This window comes from Rhamphochromis longiceps, linkage group LG15, assembly GCF_057381845.1.
Source record: "Rhamphochromis longiceps isolate RC_006_pf linkage group LG15, R_longiceps_female_GT1.1, whole genome shotgun sequence".
Lineage (NCBI taxonomy): Eukaryota > Metazoa > Chordata > Actinopteri > Cichliformes > Cichlidae > Rhamphochromis > Rhamphochromis longiceps.
In genome coordinates this window covers 21,197,080-21,216,146 of record NC_140571.1, presented here as the reverse complement: position 1 = coordinate 21,216,146, position 19,067 = coordinate 21,197,080, and the positions used below count along the sequence as shown (strand labels likewise).

The window sequence follows — 19,067 nt, the reverse complement described above, 5'->3', positions numbered from 1 at the left end:
ATTTAATCATCATCCATGAATAGTTATTGTTAACATATTTTCACATATTTAAATAAATAGTATTTTTCTTAAAACTGTCTCATGCTAATATCTGTTCTGCTAGGTCTCCTCCTTTTACCACGGCGTTCTTCTTCTCCACTGTCACCACATCTTCAAGAATCACCTGACTGCTGGGGTTTTTGTTTCTAATGCTAATGGGGTCTGTTTTGGTGTTTTCTGGCACTAAATGAAATGAAATTAAGCTTCTGACTGCTAAGATAGTGGATATAGTTATATTATTTTTATTCTAAATTTTTCTTTTCAGAAATCTTTCATATTTGTTGTATGAATTCATAAAAAGCACTGCACCTAGGAAATGTCAGAAGCATTTAATCTTAGTTTTCCAGTTTTTCTATAAGCAATCAGACCCTGATCTCCAGTCTGATCATGCAAATTAGCATCTTTAAGCACTCAAGTAAATCAGCTGATCAGATAAATTACAAAAGAATCCATAAATATTGCTGTTTAAGACTTAATATGATAAACCACATGCATACTGTCTACCCTTAGTCCATCTCTTTTGAGCTTAAGATTTTATTACATCCCATCTGGACCCCAGCGTGCAACCTGAAGAGCAGGCAGTAGACCCTGTTTTACTGAGTTCACCATTGGCAGTATACTTACAAACATCCTCCACCAGCCTTCCCTCTTCACTCATCTCTCTGTGTGTCTTTGTGTGTCTCATAACCTTTCAGTAAATATTTTTATCTGAGTTGTATCTGCCTGCATTGTCCCTCAGAGTAAGCAAATAATTACAAATAGAAAGCTCCCATCGTCGAGCCGCAGTCTTCAATTGTGCTTCCGTCCTTTAATCTCTGAGTTCGTCTGTTAAAGAGTCATGTGTTAAATGGTCTGACACAGGGTCTTTGAATAAGAGCAGATAAGGACTCTATTGGGGTCTATTGTTGAGTGGGTGTCAATCTGCTGCAGAGGCAAACAAGAGCACAAAGTGTTCCCTGATCTGTTCTGTTCAGTGTTCCCATTATTACAGCAAATAAATAAACATGCAGCCAAAAAAGTAACATTTAAGTGAAGAATTACAATGACAGCTGTGCATTCAGTCCACCAGATTGGAACATCACAGCAGTTATTACACACGTGTCCTGGAGTTTTGCAAAAGTATTCAGGGTCCCGAGCCGATCAATTCTGGACTGAAAATTGGATGCACACATTTTCTTGTTCCCTTGAGGATTAATCAACCTGCAAATGTTGGTTTTTTAAAACATGCATAAATATCTGTGTTAACACACGAACACTGGTTAGATCACATTTAAAGTGACTGAGTGACATAGTACAATATATATATTTTTTCTTTGCAAGCTCCTTTGAATATATATATATATATATATATATTCTTAGTTAGCGTATTGTCTGTCTTGTCAATGTTGGTTTATGTTGGTTTATAATGGAGCACTGTAACAAAAAATAATTTCCCCCAGGGATCAATAAAGTATTCTGATTCTGAAATATATAAGACTTTGCTAAGCTTGCACTTAGCATACACACGCTTATGACGGTATTTACTTTGCCTGTCAGTACCCTATGTTCATCTTTAATCAGATATAAGCTCAGACTATGTTTAAAGTTTATTTAGGCGTCAGACAAAATAAATAAATATTAATATTTATGTTCCATGAGATAGACCTTTCACCTTAAGAGCTGTTATTATTTCTATTATTTGAAATGAGGCTTACAGTCATAATTAGAAGAATCTGACCTTTCCAAACCTTGCTCTCATAGTATGATTTTAATTCTTCTTCAAAATGTAAAATTTTGATTTGTTTAAAGTTTAAAAGAACAATAAGGCAATGAGAAAACTTGGTGCATAAAAAATTCCATTACCAAGGCAACAGCCTTTAGCTCTAAATGACTGGTAGGAGTATTGTTAAAAAAAACAAAAAACAAAAAAAACAGTGATAACAGCAGAAATGTTTCACATTTTTAAGTCTAGACTGATGAATTATAAGTCAGGGCAGACCAGGTGTTTTTCACTTGCTGTGTAGTCAGTGGAAAGTAAACTGTTCCATTTTCCAAAGCTTTATTTACAACTTCTTGCACACAGAAAAAACACTGAAGGAACAAAAGCAGTGTTTGCTGTTATTTCCAATCTGGAAAAATTACCAATTAAAAAACACAGTTGTGGATGAAGAAGAAACAACTGTTTCGAGGTGGATAGCACAGTCTGCGTGTATTTAAATATATTTAAATAAGATTCTTGTTAAATATAAATATCTTTATGTTAGCATAGGTATCAAAGGCTGGCTTCCTGATAAAACTGTTATCAGAGGTCAACTGTTTTTCATCAGCACTGCAAGCTGGAGTGTCCTGGTGGCTGAGTGAAGATTCATACTGTACCTTGCAGCTTGGGTGTTTGCTGTAGTGAATTTAGTAGAATCTTACATGTCGTTACCCTTTGTCAGCCCACTGAGCTTGTTGCTTTTTTATAAACCAAACCATCCTACACAGCAGTACTGGCACATACGTCGCTCCATGGATGATGGATCCATCATTGCACTCCTCCTGTCCCCATGAACACAGTGTTGATGGGGGGCAGCGAAGACACCAGGTCCTGGACCTCAGAGGATGCCGTCACACGCTGCTGAGAAAGCAAAGATTCCTGCGAGGTGAACTGAGAGGGAAGTCCAAACATGCAGGGGGCAGATCCCGACGAGGAGAGGGAGTGATCTGAGGAAAAGACAGCAGACGTGTTTCAGTTTCTTACACAGGATATGAAGATGAATCCTTCTTTCTTTGTGTCTTCATGGATTGTTTTTGCTCGTATGAAAATTTCTTTTGCGCTTCAGAGCTTTTCTTTCAATGTCTGATGGCCATTTAAATGGTTTCCTCTGGATCAAAAAGAACACATGATTTAAATCCCTTGCAGTACCTTTACGACCACCAGTGGGGTCATGAGAAGAATCCAGCCTGCTCTCATTAACAGAAAGTCAATTACTGCTGTTTTGTTAAAGCTGCTGGCATCTCACGGTTTGTCTTTGTCTGTTGGTGCCATGATGTAGCCAATTTATGGCAACACTAAGACGAGTCACATTAACAACTTTGTCACGTATGGAGATCAGGAGTGAAAAAACAAACCAAAGCTTTCTTTATCCAATCATGCACAGCATTAACTTAGCTTGTTTTTCAGTGTCAGGAGAAACTGGAGCTATAAACTCCACACAGCAGAACTCTAACTAGTGTCCTCTTGTTGTGAGTTAACACACCTAACCACTACTAAGCTATCATGTTGCTAACAAATAGCACAGTTTCCTTGGTGATACACTAACATTGTTTCAGCCAGTGACGTTTAACCAAGCTTCCAAATCTATGAGATGGTGAATGGGGAGAATCCATAGAGAATCACTGCTATACCAGTCTAACAGAGTTTTATGTTTATGCTAAACTGCTGTCAAACACTGCTGTGCACATCTTCCAACAAACCCACCCTGACGTGGAAGTGGAAGTGGACTTATATTCATGAAGTACAACGGTGCAGCTGAACTGTGCATGACATGTATATTTTACTTTTCTGTGCACTTTATTTGTGTTTATCTAGCGAATTATGAGTTACGTTAATCCTCCCAAGTCGTTTCAAGTTAAAGTGGACCTCTGCACATTTTTAGCTTGATATTATTTTAGACAGTTAAAAATCATCCTTATTTAGTTTATCCTGGGTCTTAGTGTATTCCTTCGGTTTATCCTCTGTCTGAGCTGCTTCAGCTTCTTCCCAGCAGAGGCTTTGAACAGCAGGTGGGTGGCTGTTGTGAGCCTGAGGTGACCATATAAAGGAGATTCACCGTCACTAAAATCATGATGTTCCAGTGATAGAAAAAACCCCGTCTGAAACAGAGCATTTAGAGCAGGCTGACGTCTGAGCTTGTGGTTCACAGAGATGATTTGAACATACACTAACCTTGTTATATGTTTTATATGGGTTTTTTTTTTTTTTTTTTTTGTAGCTCCTCTAGCAGCTCACAGTAACAAAAGAAAACCCTCAGATGTCTCCAATGGTGTATCCCTATGAGCCTACTCCCCATCCTGCAAAACTGCTCCCATTACTCCTCTGTGCTCACCTGCTCCGTTTTCTGCCTCACTGTAAAAGGCTCCTGCCGGTTTCCTTCCTGGCTCGTCCAAGATGTTGAGTGGATCGTGGACTTCGGAGTACGTCGAAGGGAAAGGACGCAAACTGCTAACGCTGCTGATGACAGACACATGCTGGTCAACCAGTGATGTCATGCGCTGGCTCTCCAGGTAACTGCTGTTCCCATAATAACCTGCTGAAAGAGAAAAGTGTTTTCCAATGATGTACAGTTTGGTAAGAACCTTTTTTTTAAACTTTTTTACTGTGCAGAAAATTGGGTGTGCTTCCCTTGATGGTGCATTTAAAAAGATCCACTACAATTGTAGTCACCATCATCCCCCACATTGAGACATCTGGTGTTATTGTGCACAACAGTTATTACAGTTCATTTAAACACATTAAAATCATTGTACATAAAACACTGGTTCCAAACTTTGGCATCAGGGATGCTCATGAAGCCAGAAAGATCTGAGTGGAAGAAATCAAATTTACAGTTGATTCACAAAATATCTAAACCCTTTCACTCTGTGCAGACTGAATTTATAACAAGTATGCTTAGTCTTTATCAGTCAGAGACCGATATCCATAAATAGAAATTTTATACTGGATTCTTTCATATCTGGTTTCTGAAGATCAAATCAATCACAGATTTTTTATTAAACTCTCTGAGGCATAAAAGTCCTGCAAATGTGTCCATCTGCATATGCTTTTCTATGTGGACAGCAAACAGAGAGGGGCTTTCACCCACCACAAATGTGCAGCCCTTTAAAATCTCATCTGCAAATAGCTGGACAGGGATGATGTATGCATCCATCAAATGCTGCTTGGTTGACAAGTGGGCTGGCATAGGACAGTTCACCAGAGGTGGGAGAGGAGCCAAAAAACATCAAAGATTTTTTTTAAATACAGCAGTGGACATTTTTCACTGTTTTTGACACTCAGTTTCACCTCAGCTCTTTGTATGTTATAATGTGGCTCTTCTCCACAGCTAGGTGAAGGACCAAGAGCAGCACAATCAAGAGTAGCCCACAGACTGCTTGTACCACACACTTTGCGCACTGCCTTCATCTACAAACACTCTGCAGGTAGACAGGCAGTCGGTGGTTCGCACTCAAGCATAAAACAAGCATCTGTCATCATAGGTGGTTCCCCTGTACTTTGGAGAAGAGCAAATTTTTTCAGGAAAAAATAGCTTTTGATGTCAGTTAGTATGATTATTTTCTTTGAACACTAATTGCCAAAATACACACACATTCTAAGCCTGTATTGTTAGAGATAGGATTAGGATCATAGTAGTCACCAATGATGACTTTGACCTCAGACGCTTAAGATGCTCAGACATTATATTCAAGGCATTGCAGTTTATGAGGACCTTAAGTCAGGTACCAGCATCAGCGATCTGCAAAATTGCTATTTTCAACACTGGTATCATGCCAGCACTGTATAGAACTTAAATGAGCATCATAGGGCTGAATATAAAAGCATGACCGTGCTGCATTTTGCAGAAAATCTGCCCTAAAAAAAACTTACATATAAAACATTTGCAGGGATTTTATGCAACCGGTGTTTAAAGGCATTTAGACGAGGCCACAGTTTGGGAATCCTTACCGCTTGGTCCTGTGACAGAATACGTCTGTGCCTGACATCCACCACCAGGAAGGTTCAGTCCAGTCTCCACAAAGCCAAACCCCTCAGCTGAATCCAGAATCTGGGCTGCAACCTGAGGGTCAAGTCCCTGTTCACTGTGAGCTGGATCTGAACCTGAAGTGTAGGCAGATGAGGGCCGGACTGCAGAAGCATAGGGTGCCAGGGAGCAGTTAGTGCTGCCGGATGAGTGATGGACAGGAGCAGGTTGATGATTGTAGAACACGTTTTTATTCAGGTGCTGGTCGTTAAAAGAGGGGTACCGAGACAGGTGACAGGCAAGAGATGAAGCTTGAGACTGAACCGAAGCCAGACACTGATTCTGAGGCCTGGAACACAAATTAAAATTATTTTGGCAGAAAGTTTAAACAGAACTGTCAATAAAAGTTTGTTGTAGCTCATGACTCAATGGTAATTATCAGATTTGTTCCAATGCAGGTAAATAAATAAAACGCAAAATACCAAATAAAATGAAAGAACCTACCTGAGAGCAGCTTGGTAGTTTGGGGTTGAGGAGGCGCTGGCTGGAGGAAAATAACCGGAGGTGGTTTGAGGTAAACAATGGTACAGGGTCTCCGTGTATGAAGAGCAGGGGCTGGGCTGGGTCATAGCACTGAGAGATGAAAGGCAGGAGGAAGAAGAGGAGGAGCAGGTGGTGGAAGAAGAAGAGGACATCAGGGGCCTTCCTGCCATGGGCCCCTGATTGATGACAGAACCTCTGTGAACTAATCCCGCTGGAGAGATTGGGGGGGTCATGAGGGGGCCGCTGACCTGAGAGAAGTCCATCTGAGGACCTGATTGTGGATGAAGAGGGATACGACACTTAGAGGCCTAAAGAAACCAACATCAGACATGGTTTACAGGAGTTTTAAAAGCTTTTGGTAATGAAACAAAGAACTCAGAGTTAAGACCGAGAGGCTTTGTTATGTAACCTTTACAATAACATCACAAGCTTCTAACACATTAAAGTGACAACAACCCTGAACCTTGGTTATCTATCATAACCCTGTGTGTCTGAGGGCTGGATGTTGCATTAGCTCATCTGGTGGAGAAGAGTGCTACTCAGAAAAAAGCTAAGCTTATGATAGATTGCACTTTTGTTCAGCATCACCATCAAGACTTTTCAGCATTTTTACGATGAGTGCATGCTTCCCTAAACATACCTCAAGTTAGAGGTGAGCTTGTTTACACGGACCTGTTAAAACATTGTTTTATTCAACTGAGCAGCAGTGCAGGACACACTAGTACAGCGGTCCCCAAACCCCGGTACCGGTCCGTGAGTCATTTGGTACCGGGCCACGAGAGTGAGACTCGGATGTGAAATGTATGGTTTTCAGGGTTTTTATTGGTTTTCAGCGTTATTTTGTTATCGTTTTTTTCACGTGTGTTATGAATAAATCTTTTTTTTTTTCGGTACCGGTACTAGTTTTATTTTGTTGTATTTATCCGCCACACCTTAAAGGCCGGTCCGTGAAAATATTGTCTGGCACAAACCGGTCCGTGGCGCAAAAAAGGTTGGGGACCGCTGCACTAGTACATCAGTGGGCTGATAATTTTGGGGGACACCTGATATGACATCTGCTTTATTTTCACTATATAAATAATTTTGTATTTGTAATTGTCCGTAATTAAGTACAACCGTTCTAGTTTACTTTAGCACTTTCATTATTTATCCATCGAAATGTACCCAAAAAGCCTAAACTTCTGCTCATTTGAGGATTTACAGAAGACCTAATGATAGCAGATGTCCCTGAAGGGAAGAGCAGCCAAATTTAAATTACGTATGATTCCTGTTTTTTAGACATGAAGCTGTCAAACCTTTTGATTACAGTTCGTATTGTATCGCTGATTATTGTTTTTTGATTAACCCAAAAGACCACAGATTAAAACATATTTTATATGATAGTAGAAAACGTTTTTTTAATGTGACAGAAAATCCGAAATGTCTTTTCTTTTACCAGAAACTGTGAAGCCAGAGGTTTCAGTCCCCTGATAGATGACAGTTTTTCCCTCCAGGCTTTGCTGATTGGTGGACAGAGACATGTAGGCGTGTTCTCCCAGAGACTCGTTCTTTACCGGCTGGTCCGTGGCAGCAGTGGCCTTGCTGCGATTTGCCAGGAAGCAGGAACTGGGCGAGGCCATGAACGCCGCTTTACTGGCATCTGAAAGTGATGTGAATAACATGAGGAACCTCTGATAATAATCTGGGTGTTTAAATGTATTACACCGCACATGGGTCATGAAACTAAAACATAAGATATCTGAGGTTAGAAACTTCCTTGTTACTCTCTAATTTTATTTTATCACACATTAATACATGTAAATTCATTATTAATGTACTAAAACATATATTAATTCTATTTTTGCTGCACTGTAGGGCGTCCTGCATAAAAAGCTGGTAACCCCAGGTTTGTTTGTTTTTTATCTACATCCAGGTTTCGATTCATCTATTTACTACATCCATAATAATTACGCTCTTTAAACAGTAGTGGACCTGCAGTCAATTTGAGTTAATTATGGATCTCTGAGCAGCTGAAATGATGCTTGATACCTGCATTTTTCATGTATTTGTCCAGCAGGTTCTGAAGGTCCTGCTCTTTGTCGTTGTTGAACTGAGTCTCCAGAGCCAACAGGATGTACTCGTCCAACAGCATCCTGATCAGATGGAAGGAACCTGTTGCAACACAAACACTTTATGTATCTACAAATATACCACAGTCCAAAAGCTCTGCGACTTCAGCTGAGTGCCTGCGTCATGCTTTTTCTCTATCTGCTGTGTGATCTTTAAAATCAATCTGCTCTCTGTTTGACCTGCAGAGTCACAGATTCAGCTGGACTTTAAAACAGAGAGGGAGAACGAACTACCAAATGGTCAGTGTTTATTCACACACACGCGCGCACACACACACCCCTGCACAGTGTTTAAACAGAGAGCACACAACCTACAGATAAGACTGTGTGTAATCAAGGCAAGTCTGGCCATTACAATTTATGATGCTATTGTAGCAATCTGCTCAGAGCTAGCTTGTAGTAGACCTGTGTGTGTGTGTGTGTGTGTGTGTGTGTGTGTGTGTGTGTGTGTGTGTGTGTGTGTGTGTGTGTGTGTGTGTGTGTGTGTGTGTGTGTGCGCGTAGATTCACTAATGGACAAGAAAGCAGTGGCAAATTCATATCTGAGCAGCACAAATATTACAAATATTACAAATATCATGAGCGATATGCAAACAACAAAGGACATTTAACAGGACCTATTAAAGCTTTTCCTTATTTCCTCGCATAAATACAACTGTGCAAAACTCTTGAGTCATTTCTCATTCCTTTATATTTTGCTTCCAAGGACGTAGACGGTTTTCTAGGGGAATTTTTAAGTAGCAGTTAAGCTTGAGCAACAGTTCTCCAGACTTTCTGAAGATGCCTCAACGTTTTTCTTTGGACATTGGCTGCTTTTTCACTCATTTTCAGCCCATTCCTCTTACCTGAACATTTTTCCAAGAAAAACATAAAGAAATAAAGAAATGTCTCAAAACTTTTGCACAGTCCTGTATATACTAATAAAAAAAGGTGGCTACTCATATTAAACATGGCAAAAAGCTTATAATAAAGAGATCAGCATATGTACAAATAACCCTGGTGGTTAAAAGCTCAGACTTTGGGTCTTTTTTTTGTACACCCTGGTGTGTGTCTGCAGAGGAGAGCATCTGTAAAGCTTCCTCATCCCCTTGCTGTGAAATTTACACTCACTGTCATTTTAATTTAACTATAAGGTGTGAGCGAACTTCTCGGATGTTCTTACCAAAGCTAGAAGCATTGTTGAGTGTGAGCGTGTGCATCACTCTGGCACCAAAGAAACTCCACCTGAGGAGGAAATCCTGAGCGCGCTTCTTCACTGACCGGCCGCTCTGTTTACCAGGCTGATCGAAACATAAAGAGAGAAAAAAAAATCCTCTGGTTTCATGGCAGGACCACAAGGCAGTATATAAAAGATGGACATGGCGTCCTGGTTTGACAAGTTAATTAGGAAGTGCCTTGAACACTTCCCTGGTGGTCTTTGTGCCAGCAGGGAGCGCATCCTGTGGTTTCAAAAAGTTTATGGGAAAATGGCCTTCTGGTATCATTATCTAAGACTGCAGTAAAGACTATCTAGGGGAATTCATGATGTAAACAGTTGGTTTGGAGTCTTAACAAACAAATCGTAATGTTCATTTTTTAAAATTCTGATGTCTATTCATGTCCAGGAGGAGGATAAAACTCCTTTTTAAACTCCTGCAAACTCTTCCGTTTACCTTGGGCCTAATGACAGTACAGTAGCAACTACTGCTCGCCTGTCATGACTGTTTTCAAATCACAAAAATGGCAATGTAAAAATGCTCAAGGCTTCACAACTTGACCTCACTAACCAAAGAGTGATGTCACAATGGCTATATTCTTCTTTGAAATGCAGTCTTTGGTATCCACACAAATACAGGGACACTCAGGTGAACAGCTTTTACCTTGATGACTTTATGCTCCACCACAGAGTCCAGCCACTCGATGAAGGACTCCACTGTGGCGTTTTTTCTCAGCAGCTCCTTCAGCTCCTGAAAGACTGTAATAGAGTCATCTAGGCAAACAAAGGAAATAAAGAAAGGAGAGAACAGGAAGAGAAAAGTTATTCCTAACAGAAGGTTCTCATTTTTCACTGGAACAACAGAAACTGTACAAAAGTACAAATCATTTTAAATATGAGGCTGATGCTGTGCTTGAATCTTACACTCAGAGTAGATATCCGGGTCCTGATCTCCATTAGCGGTTACGCTGAGAAGAGGCTGCGAGCTAATGCTGCTAAGATCCACATTGTCGATATCCAGCACCATACTGGTCACTACAGCCTGGTCGAAAAGCGCCGGGCGTGCTATCTGGATTAACAGAAAGAGAAAATAAAAACCTCCAGAAGTTTTTAGCATGCTTGTTTTAAGATGCTGGTGTACACTGTCTTTGGTTGTATAATGTTATACCTGTGCCAGGTGTAGGAATGAAGTCTGTCTCTTCAAGGATGAAACAAAGCGGCGTGCTATGGGAAGCTTCTTGGCTGCGAGACATTCGGGGAGGTTTTCCAGTGAGGAGGCCAGCCAGTGCTCCCAGTGTTTGGCAAAGTTGCGGATATCTGCCAACAGACTGGAAACAGAAACATCCTCAATGTGTAGATTTGCTGATTTTTAAAAATCTCTGTCGGACTATTTTAAAATGTAACAGCTACATCCCGTGTCTCTACAGTTTAAAAAAGTTTATTTTTAGGATCCAGGCTGTCTTGAGGAAAGTTTAAGATAAGATAAGACTTCACTGATCCCACACAGGGGAAATTTGTGCTTTACCACAGCTCAGGTACAGCTAGAAGAAGAATACAAAGAGTAAACCAAGAATATAAAGTCAAGAAATACAAAATAAATAAGATAATATACAATACAATATATACAACAGTAGCTGAGGTTCTATGTACACGCATACACAGTATATGTGTATATAAGGTTTGTGGAAGTATGCAAGTAATAAATTTCAACTATTATACTTCTAGTATTACCATGTAAGCAATAGATATCTATAAGTATAGACATGTACATGCACACACGTACAAATACACATACATCCATACCCACTAAATATACATATATTTACACATATACATGCACATGTCCATACTTATATATGATGCAATTTTCATGAAGTGGTGACCGTGGATGACCAATGAATCCATTTTGAATTATTTTTGCATCATTTTACATTATTTTGCATTTTATAAAAATATTACAAGTCCTTGTTTGTTTGCTTGTTTTTCAAAAGTACATCAGATGAACATTATAAGCACAGCGGAAGTTACAAACCTTTCAGGCATTTCCTGCATTGTGGCAGGAATCAGAACATCTGTTAAAACCTGAGAGAACAAAAGACAAATTACATGAGAACAAGAGGAGACGATTTCAATGTTTATAGAAGACTCCTTCTTGCTCAGGGATGTTAATGAGACTTTTTTTTCCACGTCATTGTTATTAATTTACCAAACTGATATTGAATTTTAAAATTTGCGCAGGTCAATTTCTACATCTTATACTGGAGCAGACACAATAAGCTTAAAGTGGACATATTACGGTGTTCATATGTGCAGACATATAAATATTGCTACAGCAAAGGGCTCTCGTGTTAAACATGGCCAAAGTTCTAGTAATTAGGTTTGCATCAAGATCCAAAATCAAGACAAAAGAACTAAACCAGCTTGTTTTAGACACAAGGAACTGGGGGGCTGCATTAAAGTTTAGTAAAAAATGTTCAAACAGTATGATTTTAACTCATGCTAAGCTACTCTAATAGAGTCCAAGAAAAAAGAACTATGTTATAGTAAATAAGCAAAATCAATACTTTTGAAATGCTTGAGAAACGTTCCGGCTTTCACAAATAATAAACTGTCAAAATAAAAAAGAGAGTTTTTATTACAACCTTATAGAGAATGGAGTCACAGACACAGAAGATGTCGACTATAACGGGGTTTTCCAGCAGCGGCAACAGATGGTCCGGCATTCCCTGCCAGAAATGGAGCAGAAAATTCTGGATCTGAAAGAAAGATTATTCGAAGAGCTTACTCAGCTTGAAGTCATGTTTAAATTTATATATTTGAAGTCATTTAAACAAACCTCCTCAAAATTGACATTTATGGCATTATCCAGGATGCACTGGCAGTGTGTTTTATACATCATAATCAGAGTGTCCACCTGAAGAATAAAAAATTAAGTTACCAGACTTGAAACAGTAACCAAATCAACTACTTTAACTGGAATACTCTATATTGTTGGGGGTAATTACATAATTACGTGTGCTATACCATTTTATAGAAAGCGATTCATCAGCAAACCTTTTCTCTGGAAATGTTTCCTTGCAGGAGAAGATGCTGGGCGCTGGGGAAGTCTGGGAGCAGCGTTCCAGTTTTAGAGCTCAAAGAGTATTTCCTGGTGAAGCCACCCTGCAAAATACATTACAGAAGATATTACATTTACTGAAAAGTTTTTATTGTGATTTGAAACTATGAATTTACTAATATGTCAGTGATGTTGCTTTATAAAACTACTTTAATGAGTTCAGTGAACTCACAGCAGTTCTGTCACAGAGCTTAAGACGTTTAATGAAGCCTAAATTAATAAAACTTATATTTCTGATTTATTTCTGTTTAGTTTGTCATAATAAAAATGACAAATTCCTCTAAATTCCTGTGTAATATGTTGGAATGGATTTTCAATAATTGAAATTAAAAGTGAATATTACCTCATTTTTGAGCTTGCTCCCTGAAAACCTGTCATCAAAGCAGAAGTATTTGAATTTTACATTCAGATGGAAGTTTTTTCAAAATTCAGAAAAGTGTGAATTTGATCAAATAAAATACGAACAAAACAATAAATGCAAACATAACAACGGTATTATTTGACATTCAGAGATGATCTTATTTATACATTATTCAGAATCTCCTAATAGAATAATAATGGACACAGTAAACTGGTGGAAAAATCAGGTAATGTAAGGAAATGAAAGCTTCTGTAGATGTAAAGAAAACAGTACGTGATTGTTGGAATAAGGAAATTGGTGAGAAGCTTTTAAAGGTACCTGGTCAAACCTTTTCCAGAATAAACAGAGTGATAGTAAGCGCTGCTCTCTTTGATGCCGATTCCATAGTAATGATATCTTTAAAAAATAAAATAGGTAATAATGTCAAAAACTAACCAAACCTTTATTGAAGGAAATGCTGTTATGTTGTGTTGTATTATTTATTCATTGTGTGTCGCATTAGAAGGTGAATGTTGCATTACTTGGAGTGTCCTCTGGTGCCGAGTCTTCTTGTTGTCAGGAGAGGAAACTTCTGTCGGATTGTCTGAGAAGGTGAAATCTTTTGGTAAGATCAATCACAAGTTCATTTTCACAAAACTACTGTTTTTATGTCAGATTTTAATGTTGTAATTCATTAAATCAATCAACAGTCTACAGTGACTTTAAAATACATGTAATGTGTATAAACCGGATGTGTAAAGTTTGTAATAAGGTGCCTTTAAGGTTTAGTAAGTAAAAACTGGGACTTCTAAGTTTTTTTAAAGACACATAAAATCTTATTGTATCTTTAACTAAACAGTGCATAAAACACATGAAGAGAATAAATGAGAATACACCTCACACCTTTCCAAATGTAGCAGCACAGGCCGGCTCCAGCTTCTCTTTCCTGCAGAAGTCCAGATAGTGGGCATAGAGGATGCATCGAGGCAGACACACTCCTTCACACACTATGTAATTCTCCTCCAGCCTGTCACACACAAAATCTCTCTCATAGAGTTATCAGAACAACGCTTGAAACGTTCACTGATTGCAGCATATTCAAATAAACCTCTGGCTCAATAACAAAGAGGAAAAAAACAGTAATCTAAAATGTTAGATCCAGATACACTGAACAAAAAGTACAGCTTTATTGGGACCTATAAGAAAATAGTGCATGAAAAAAAAGTCAAAAGAGCAGGAAGAATTGAATATGACGCATGTAGAATGGAAAAAGTAAGAGTACTAATACCACTCCTGATGGCTGTTTTAGTGCATTGCAAATAATAGTAAATCTTTTCATGAGGAATTTATTTTCTGACTTGTTAATTTCTTCTGATGTCTTACTGAACCTTTTTCTTACTTTTTGGTTTTGGAAAAAAAAATCACCCCAAAGGAAAATTATTTGAATCAAACAAGAATTGTGTACATGTGAGAAACTGGGAATATGTAAGATTATGTTTATATCAAGTATCATGTTTTATAATGTTATTTTTATAAAGCACAGGGATCAGCTTTAGGCCCTGCGCTGTTTACTCCATATAAAGGAGATATTTTTATCATCCAAATAAGTGCTGTTTGTTATTATGCATCTTATATTCTACTGCTCAGACCCACAGAGATAGCTCAGTAGGTAAAAGTGGTCGCCCCATGATCAGAAGGTCGGTGGTTTGAATCCACTGAACGGCTACCCTGAGGTACCCCTGAGAGGGATAGATAGAGGGATAAACACGGCCACAACCAACACTAGCAGGTAGTTAGTGTTCATACTGTGTGTCACTAATACTCTTACCACTGCAGTGTGAGCTGGGTCTGTTTTTTCTTGTCCTTGATGATCTGACTGATGGTCTTCCTGGAGGAAGGAATACTCTGTTTGATGCTCAGGTCTGAGTTCAAGTCCACCAGGTCTTGATCTTCCTCAGACGACGGCGTCTCATTACTTTCCTCCGCTTCTGATACAAACAAATACAGGGCAGAGTGGCATAATGTGAAAAATGTATGCCATAATTTACATATACTGTATACTATAGTCATAGTACATAAGATATCTGAACATAAAAAAGTGGTTTTAATTTTGATTAATTACAAATTTACAGAATCTTTTTTACTTTAAGGTTTTAGCTGTTTGATAAGAAGGACTGAGTTAGTCTTGCATTTAGTCTTTTAATAACACATCGACTCTGTTCCCCTTTGTAAGAGCTTCATTTTATTCGTTATTACTGTAGGTATTGTTGCAGAACAATTCTGAAGATGGGTCAGCAAATCGTCTGGTCCTCTGCTATAATGTTTAACAAATCTGAATATGCCCCAAACAAAACAATAAATAAATAAAAGGTAAAAAAAAAAAAAAAAGAGTTGTGTTAGATTTAATCTCAGTCTGCAGAAAATTAAGTTTAAGTTAAAATTTCCCATATGGAAAAGAAATAGTAAAAATTTATATGATTTACTTATTAAAGTGGACACTTTCTCATTACTTTCATATATTGTTTTAGTAAGTATCCAAAACAAGTTTCATTATATAATTTTTCAAGGGATCTTATATCTGTTTTCACTCTTGTATGCTTTTCATACACACAAGACAGATACAAACTTTATAAGATTTATATATATATCTTTTCCATATGGGTTATAATGAGCCCAACACCACCTCCTCGTCCATCCTAACAGCGAGCTTAAAGGATGAAAACACTGTAAAAATATCCTGTGACTATTAACTGTCAGGACCTTGAATCAGTTGATTTCCTGTATATCTGAGGTGTTGTCTGAACATAGTTATTACTTTTCTTCACTAATGAAATATCTTTCATGCAATTCTATGATTTATTTCAGTTCCAGCATTTCATCTTATCCTTGCTTCAAGGCTTTCCTTGTAAAATCTCTTTTTTTTTAAATCCACACTGGTTCTTGATGGGAATGAGGACAGTTTTCTTATTTCCAGCCTTAAGAAGGTGATTTTCTGTCATCATTTCTCAGATGATGTGTTCGCTGATGTGTACACAGTAAACTGTAAATTACATGAGGAAATTTAAAGCAAATCCAATAATAAACTAACTTTCTGAAGCGCAGCATAGCAGCCTTTCAAAGACATTTACTGTAACTGCATCTTGACTTGTTATTGTGCTCAGTGGGGACGTTTTAATTGCTTTTTGAAGGATTTTTTCTCTAAAGAATGTTTTTCCCAACAAGCAAGAACAAAGGACACTCCAGAGGAAGAAAAGAAACAAACCTGAATAGTTTTAATGCCAGACTGTAACTGTAAAGACGGAAAACAGAAAGAATGAAAGAAGATGATCACTGTAGCTAATCATAACAAGGCAAACTGTTTAAAAAGCCAAAACAAATGTATGAGTACTCAGTCAAAACAACACAGTGCAGGTTATGTTAGATACGATGACACTGTTTATGTTTAGAACGATGCTTTAGGAGTTCATACAACAACATCTCCAAACTGGATAGCAGAGTTTTATGATAGAAAGCAGGTAGAGGTTAAAGAAAAGTGAAAAACAATGGTTCACTATATAGTAAGTGAAACGACTAGTACTGGTTAAAAAAATTTAAGTAATAAAGCATAATAAAAATACATTTTAATCCTCACACTAAATAGTTCTGTATGTTTTAAGCACTATTTTTGGAGGCACAGAGGATTCATTCACTTTTCTTAGAGGGATTTTACATCACACAGTTTTTTGGTTAAACAATGTCTGTAATTGAATTTCACATAGCTTGTGGTGTACCGCAAGGTTCAATTGTAGGTCCTGTTTTATTCTCTATTTATATTATTTCATTCGACCAAATTATGCATCACAACCTCTCTTTTCATTGATGCAAAGACAACACAGAGCCTAGGTTACCCAAAAATCCTAAGTGTTTTCAACCCCACCAAGCCTGTTAGTTCCCTTGGCCCTTTGTGAATGAATATAATAATAATAATAATAATGGATACTTTATTGATCCCCATGGGGAAATTACTTGTTTTTCTCTGCATTTGACCCATTCACTCAGTGAAGCAGTGGGCAGCCCACTAAGCAGGCGCCCGGGGAGCAGTGTGTAGGGACGGTACCTTGCTCAGGAGTACCTCAGGGTAGCCGTTAAGTGGATTCGAACCGCCGACCTTCCGATCATGGGGCGACCACTTTACCTACTGAGCTATCCCTGCCCCAGCCTGCTGACAGAAATTTTAGAGGTTTGGTTTGACTCATCTTATCCTTGAACACACATGAAAACAGTTGTCCAGGTTTGATTCCTCCAAAAATAATCTCTAGAATAAAATCTGTTAATTTCTTTCTTTTCTTTCTTCTATCTCAAGGCTTGACAGCAACCTCTTCTCTCACACCTCCAACCTCAGAATGTTTTAGTTCTTGTTCGTGGTGGCTATAGAAGACACTATTGCATCGTTCATATGCTTTTAATTTTCTACTATTTAAAGCACACATAGGTCCGAACTCAAGGTGGATATCAGAAACCAAATACTGTATAAACCGCAGATTCTCAGGTAAAACCCTTCCAGCTGTCCCACAGTCAAGATTTCCATGTTCATTTCCATGAAGAACTCTATATTCTGAAATAACCTGCTTGACAAGGTTTGGGAAAATAAAAATCTAAATTATTAAAAAATCACTTTTTAAAGCTAATTTTTATTATAAACTTTCTCACTCCATTATAATGTGATGTTGCCTTTCAGATGCTTTTATTTAAGTCTTTTTTGTTTTCTGGTTATCATCTCTCCATTATGTTGGGTATTATTTCCATTTCTTGCTGTTTGTCTTTTGTTGGTTTGTTTTCCTGCTGTTTAATTGGATCTCTACTTTAACTTCAATGTGTCTGTTTTGTTTTATCTTAATATCTGAGGCTTTCTGCTTGAGTTCACCTGATTTTTCACATCTGCTAAACCCGAAATCTCAGAAGTAAATAAAGGTGACTTGTTTTTTGACTCAGGATATTCATCCTGAGTCAGAAAATTCTGTTGAACTCTGTAAAACCAGAAGAAAAGTTCATATCTAGTCTGTGCAAAATGAAAATAATGGGAAAAGACTGCTGCAGATGATTGTTGTTGAGCTTAATTCCTTAATTACATTCCCTCGGTTTTACTATATCCTCTTTTCCTTTTGTTGTTATCATCATTATTACATGTGAACACATATAATAATGTGTGGGCCTGAGAAGTTTGTAAAGTAACCAAACACAAGAGAGTGTGTTTTACCAGAGCTGAAGTGAAAATGAGTCAAAAGGAACATGCGTAAAGATTCTGATTGAAGCATATAAAGAAAACAAAAAAACCTGAGAAATTTTACATAAAATCAAGGATAAACAGTTTGAACCTCCAGCATTAACTGAACGTGGCTGCTCTGTTACCTGATTTAATCCCACAGTCGTCCTCCTGATGAAAGTGCGTCTGCCCGTTAAAGTCTGAGCATGTTTCCTTTGGCGAGTTGCACAATGTTCTGGTTAAAGAGCGAATAAGAAACACGCCATCTCTGGTTGAACTTTCACTGCTGCGTTTCATCGGCATTGTGTAAGAAAAAGAAAAGAAGTAAAAGAAAAAAGTGAAGTTAGTCTGCTGTGTGAAAAAATCCTCAGACACCAAATAAATCCTTAAGCGCTGTGTGCTATTCCCTCCATCACACAAGTCCAGAAAGAGATGAGATCGATCAGAGAGACCATGTCCAGAGTTTCAGGTAAAAAAGTGGAGAAAAACGCCCAGGCTTTCTCTGTGCAACCTCAGTGTAATAAAGCAGCGCTGTGAGAAGGCAGAGCTAATGAAGCCGTGGATGCATTCATCATATTTACAGAAGACTGGGGCTAATCCACTTTATTAATGATTAACAGAAAAACCCTCATCCATCTGTCCATCCATCTACCTTACCTCCCACAGTCAGCTGGCCCTTTATACGGGGTTAAATACACATAAAACATGTGGGTTTAAGTCACACTCAATTCAATTCATCTGATCTTCATTTGTCTGAAAGCTGAATCTTGAAATGAATGTA

General features: G+C 38.2%; 1 protein-coding gene across 2 annotated transcripts; it reads right to left on the bottom strand.

Moving 5' to 3' along the window:
* Window positions 1-1,930: 1,930 nt before the first annotated feature.
* On the bottom strand, window positions 1,931-18,791 carry rfx6 (regulatory factor X, 6). 2 transcript variants are annotated; one of them, XM_085382314.1, is made up of 20 exons: window positions 18,433-18,791; window positions 14,873-15,032; window positions 13,948-14,071; window positions 13,587-13,648; window positions 13,384-13,461; window positions 13,048-13,075; window positions 12,641-12,748; window positions 12,423-12,500; window positions 12,229-12,342; window positions 11,619-11,668; window positions 10,755-10,914; window positions 10,511-10,655; window positions 10,251-10,360; window positions 9,554-9,671; window positions 8,313-8,435; window positions 7,720-7,923; window positions 6,246-6,555; window positions 5,726-6,090; window positions 4,110-4,313; window positions 1,931-2,724 (listed from the first exon to the last, which is right to left on the bottom strand). In XM_085382314.1, the coding sequence occupies exons 1-20, from the start codon at window positions 18,587-18,589 to the stop codon at window positions 2,546-2,548; spliced, it is 2,877 nt and encodes a 958-aa protein (XP_085238440.1). In that variant the 5' UTR covers window positions 18,590-18,791; the 3' UTR covers window positions 1,931-2,545. The 2 variants fall into 2 exon arrangements, with proteins under 2 accessions (XP_085238440.1, XP_085238441.1); XM_085382315.1 differs by having other exon boundaries at window positions 4,110-4,310.
* Window positions 18,792-19,067: the final 276 nt, after the last annotated feature.

What these genes read in the sequence shown, in the direction of transcription:
- rfx6 (XM_085382314.1), bottom strand. Translation starts at nt 18,589, where the DNA reads ATGCCGATGAAACGCAGCAGTGAAAGTTCAACCAGAGATGGCGTGTTT. An exon ending in GTGCTGCTACATTTGGAAAG is followed by an intron (nt 13,649 to 13,947) that starts GTGTGAGGTGTA and finishes TCACCTTCTCAG; the next exon opens with ACAATCCGACAGAAGTTTCC. An exon ending in ATGCAGGAAATGCCTGAAAG is followed by an intron (nt 10,915 to 11,618) that starts GTTTGTAACTTC and finishes TTCTGTTTCCAG; the next exon opens with TCTGTTGGCAGATATCCGCA.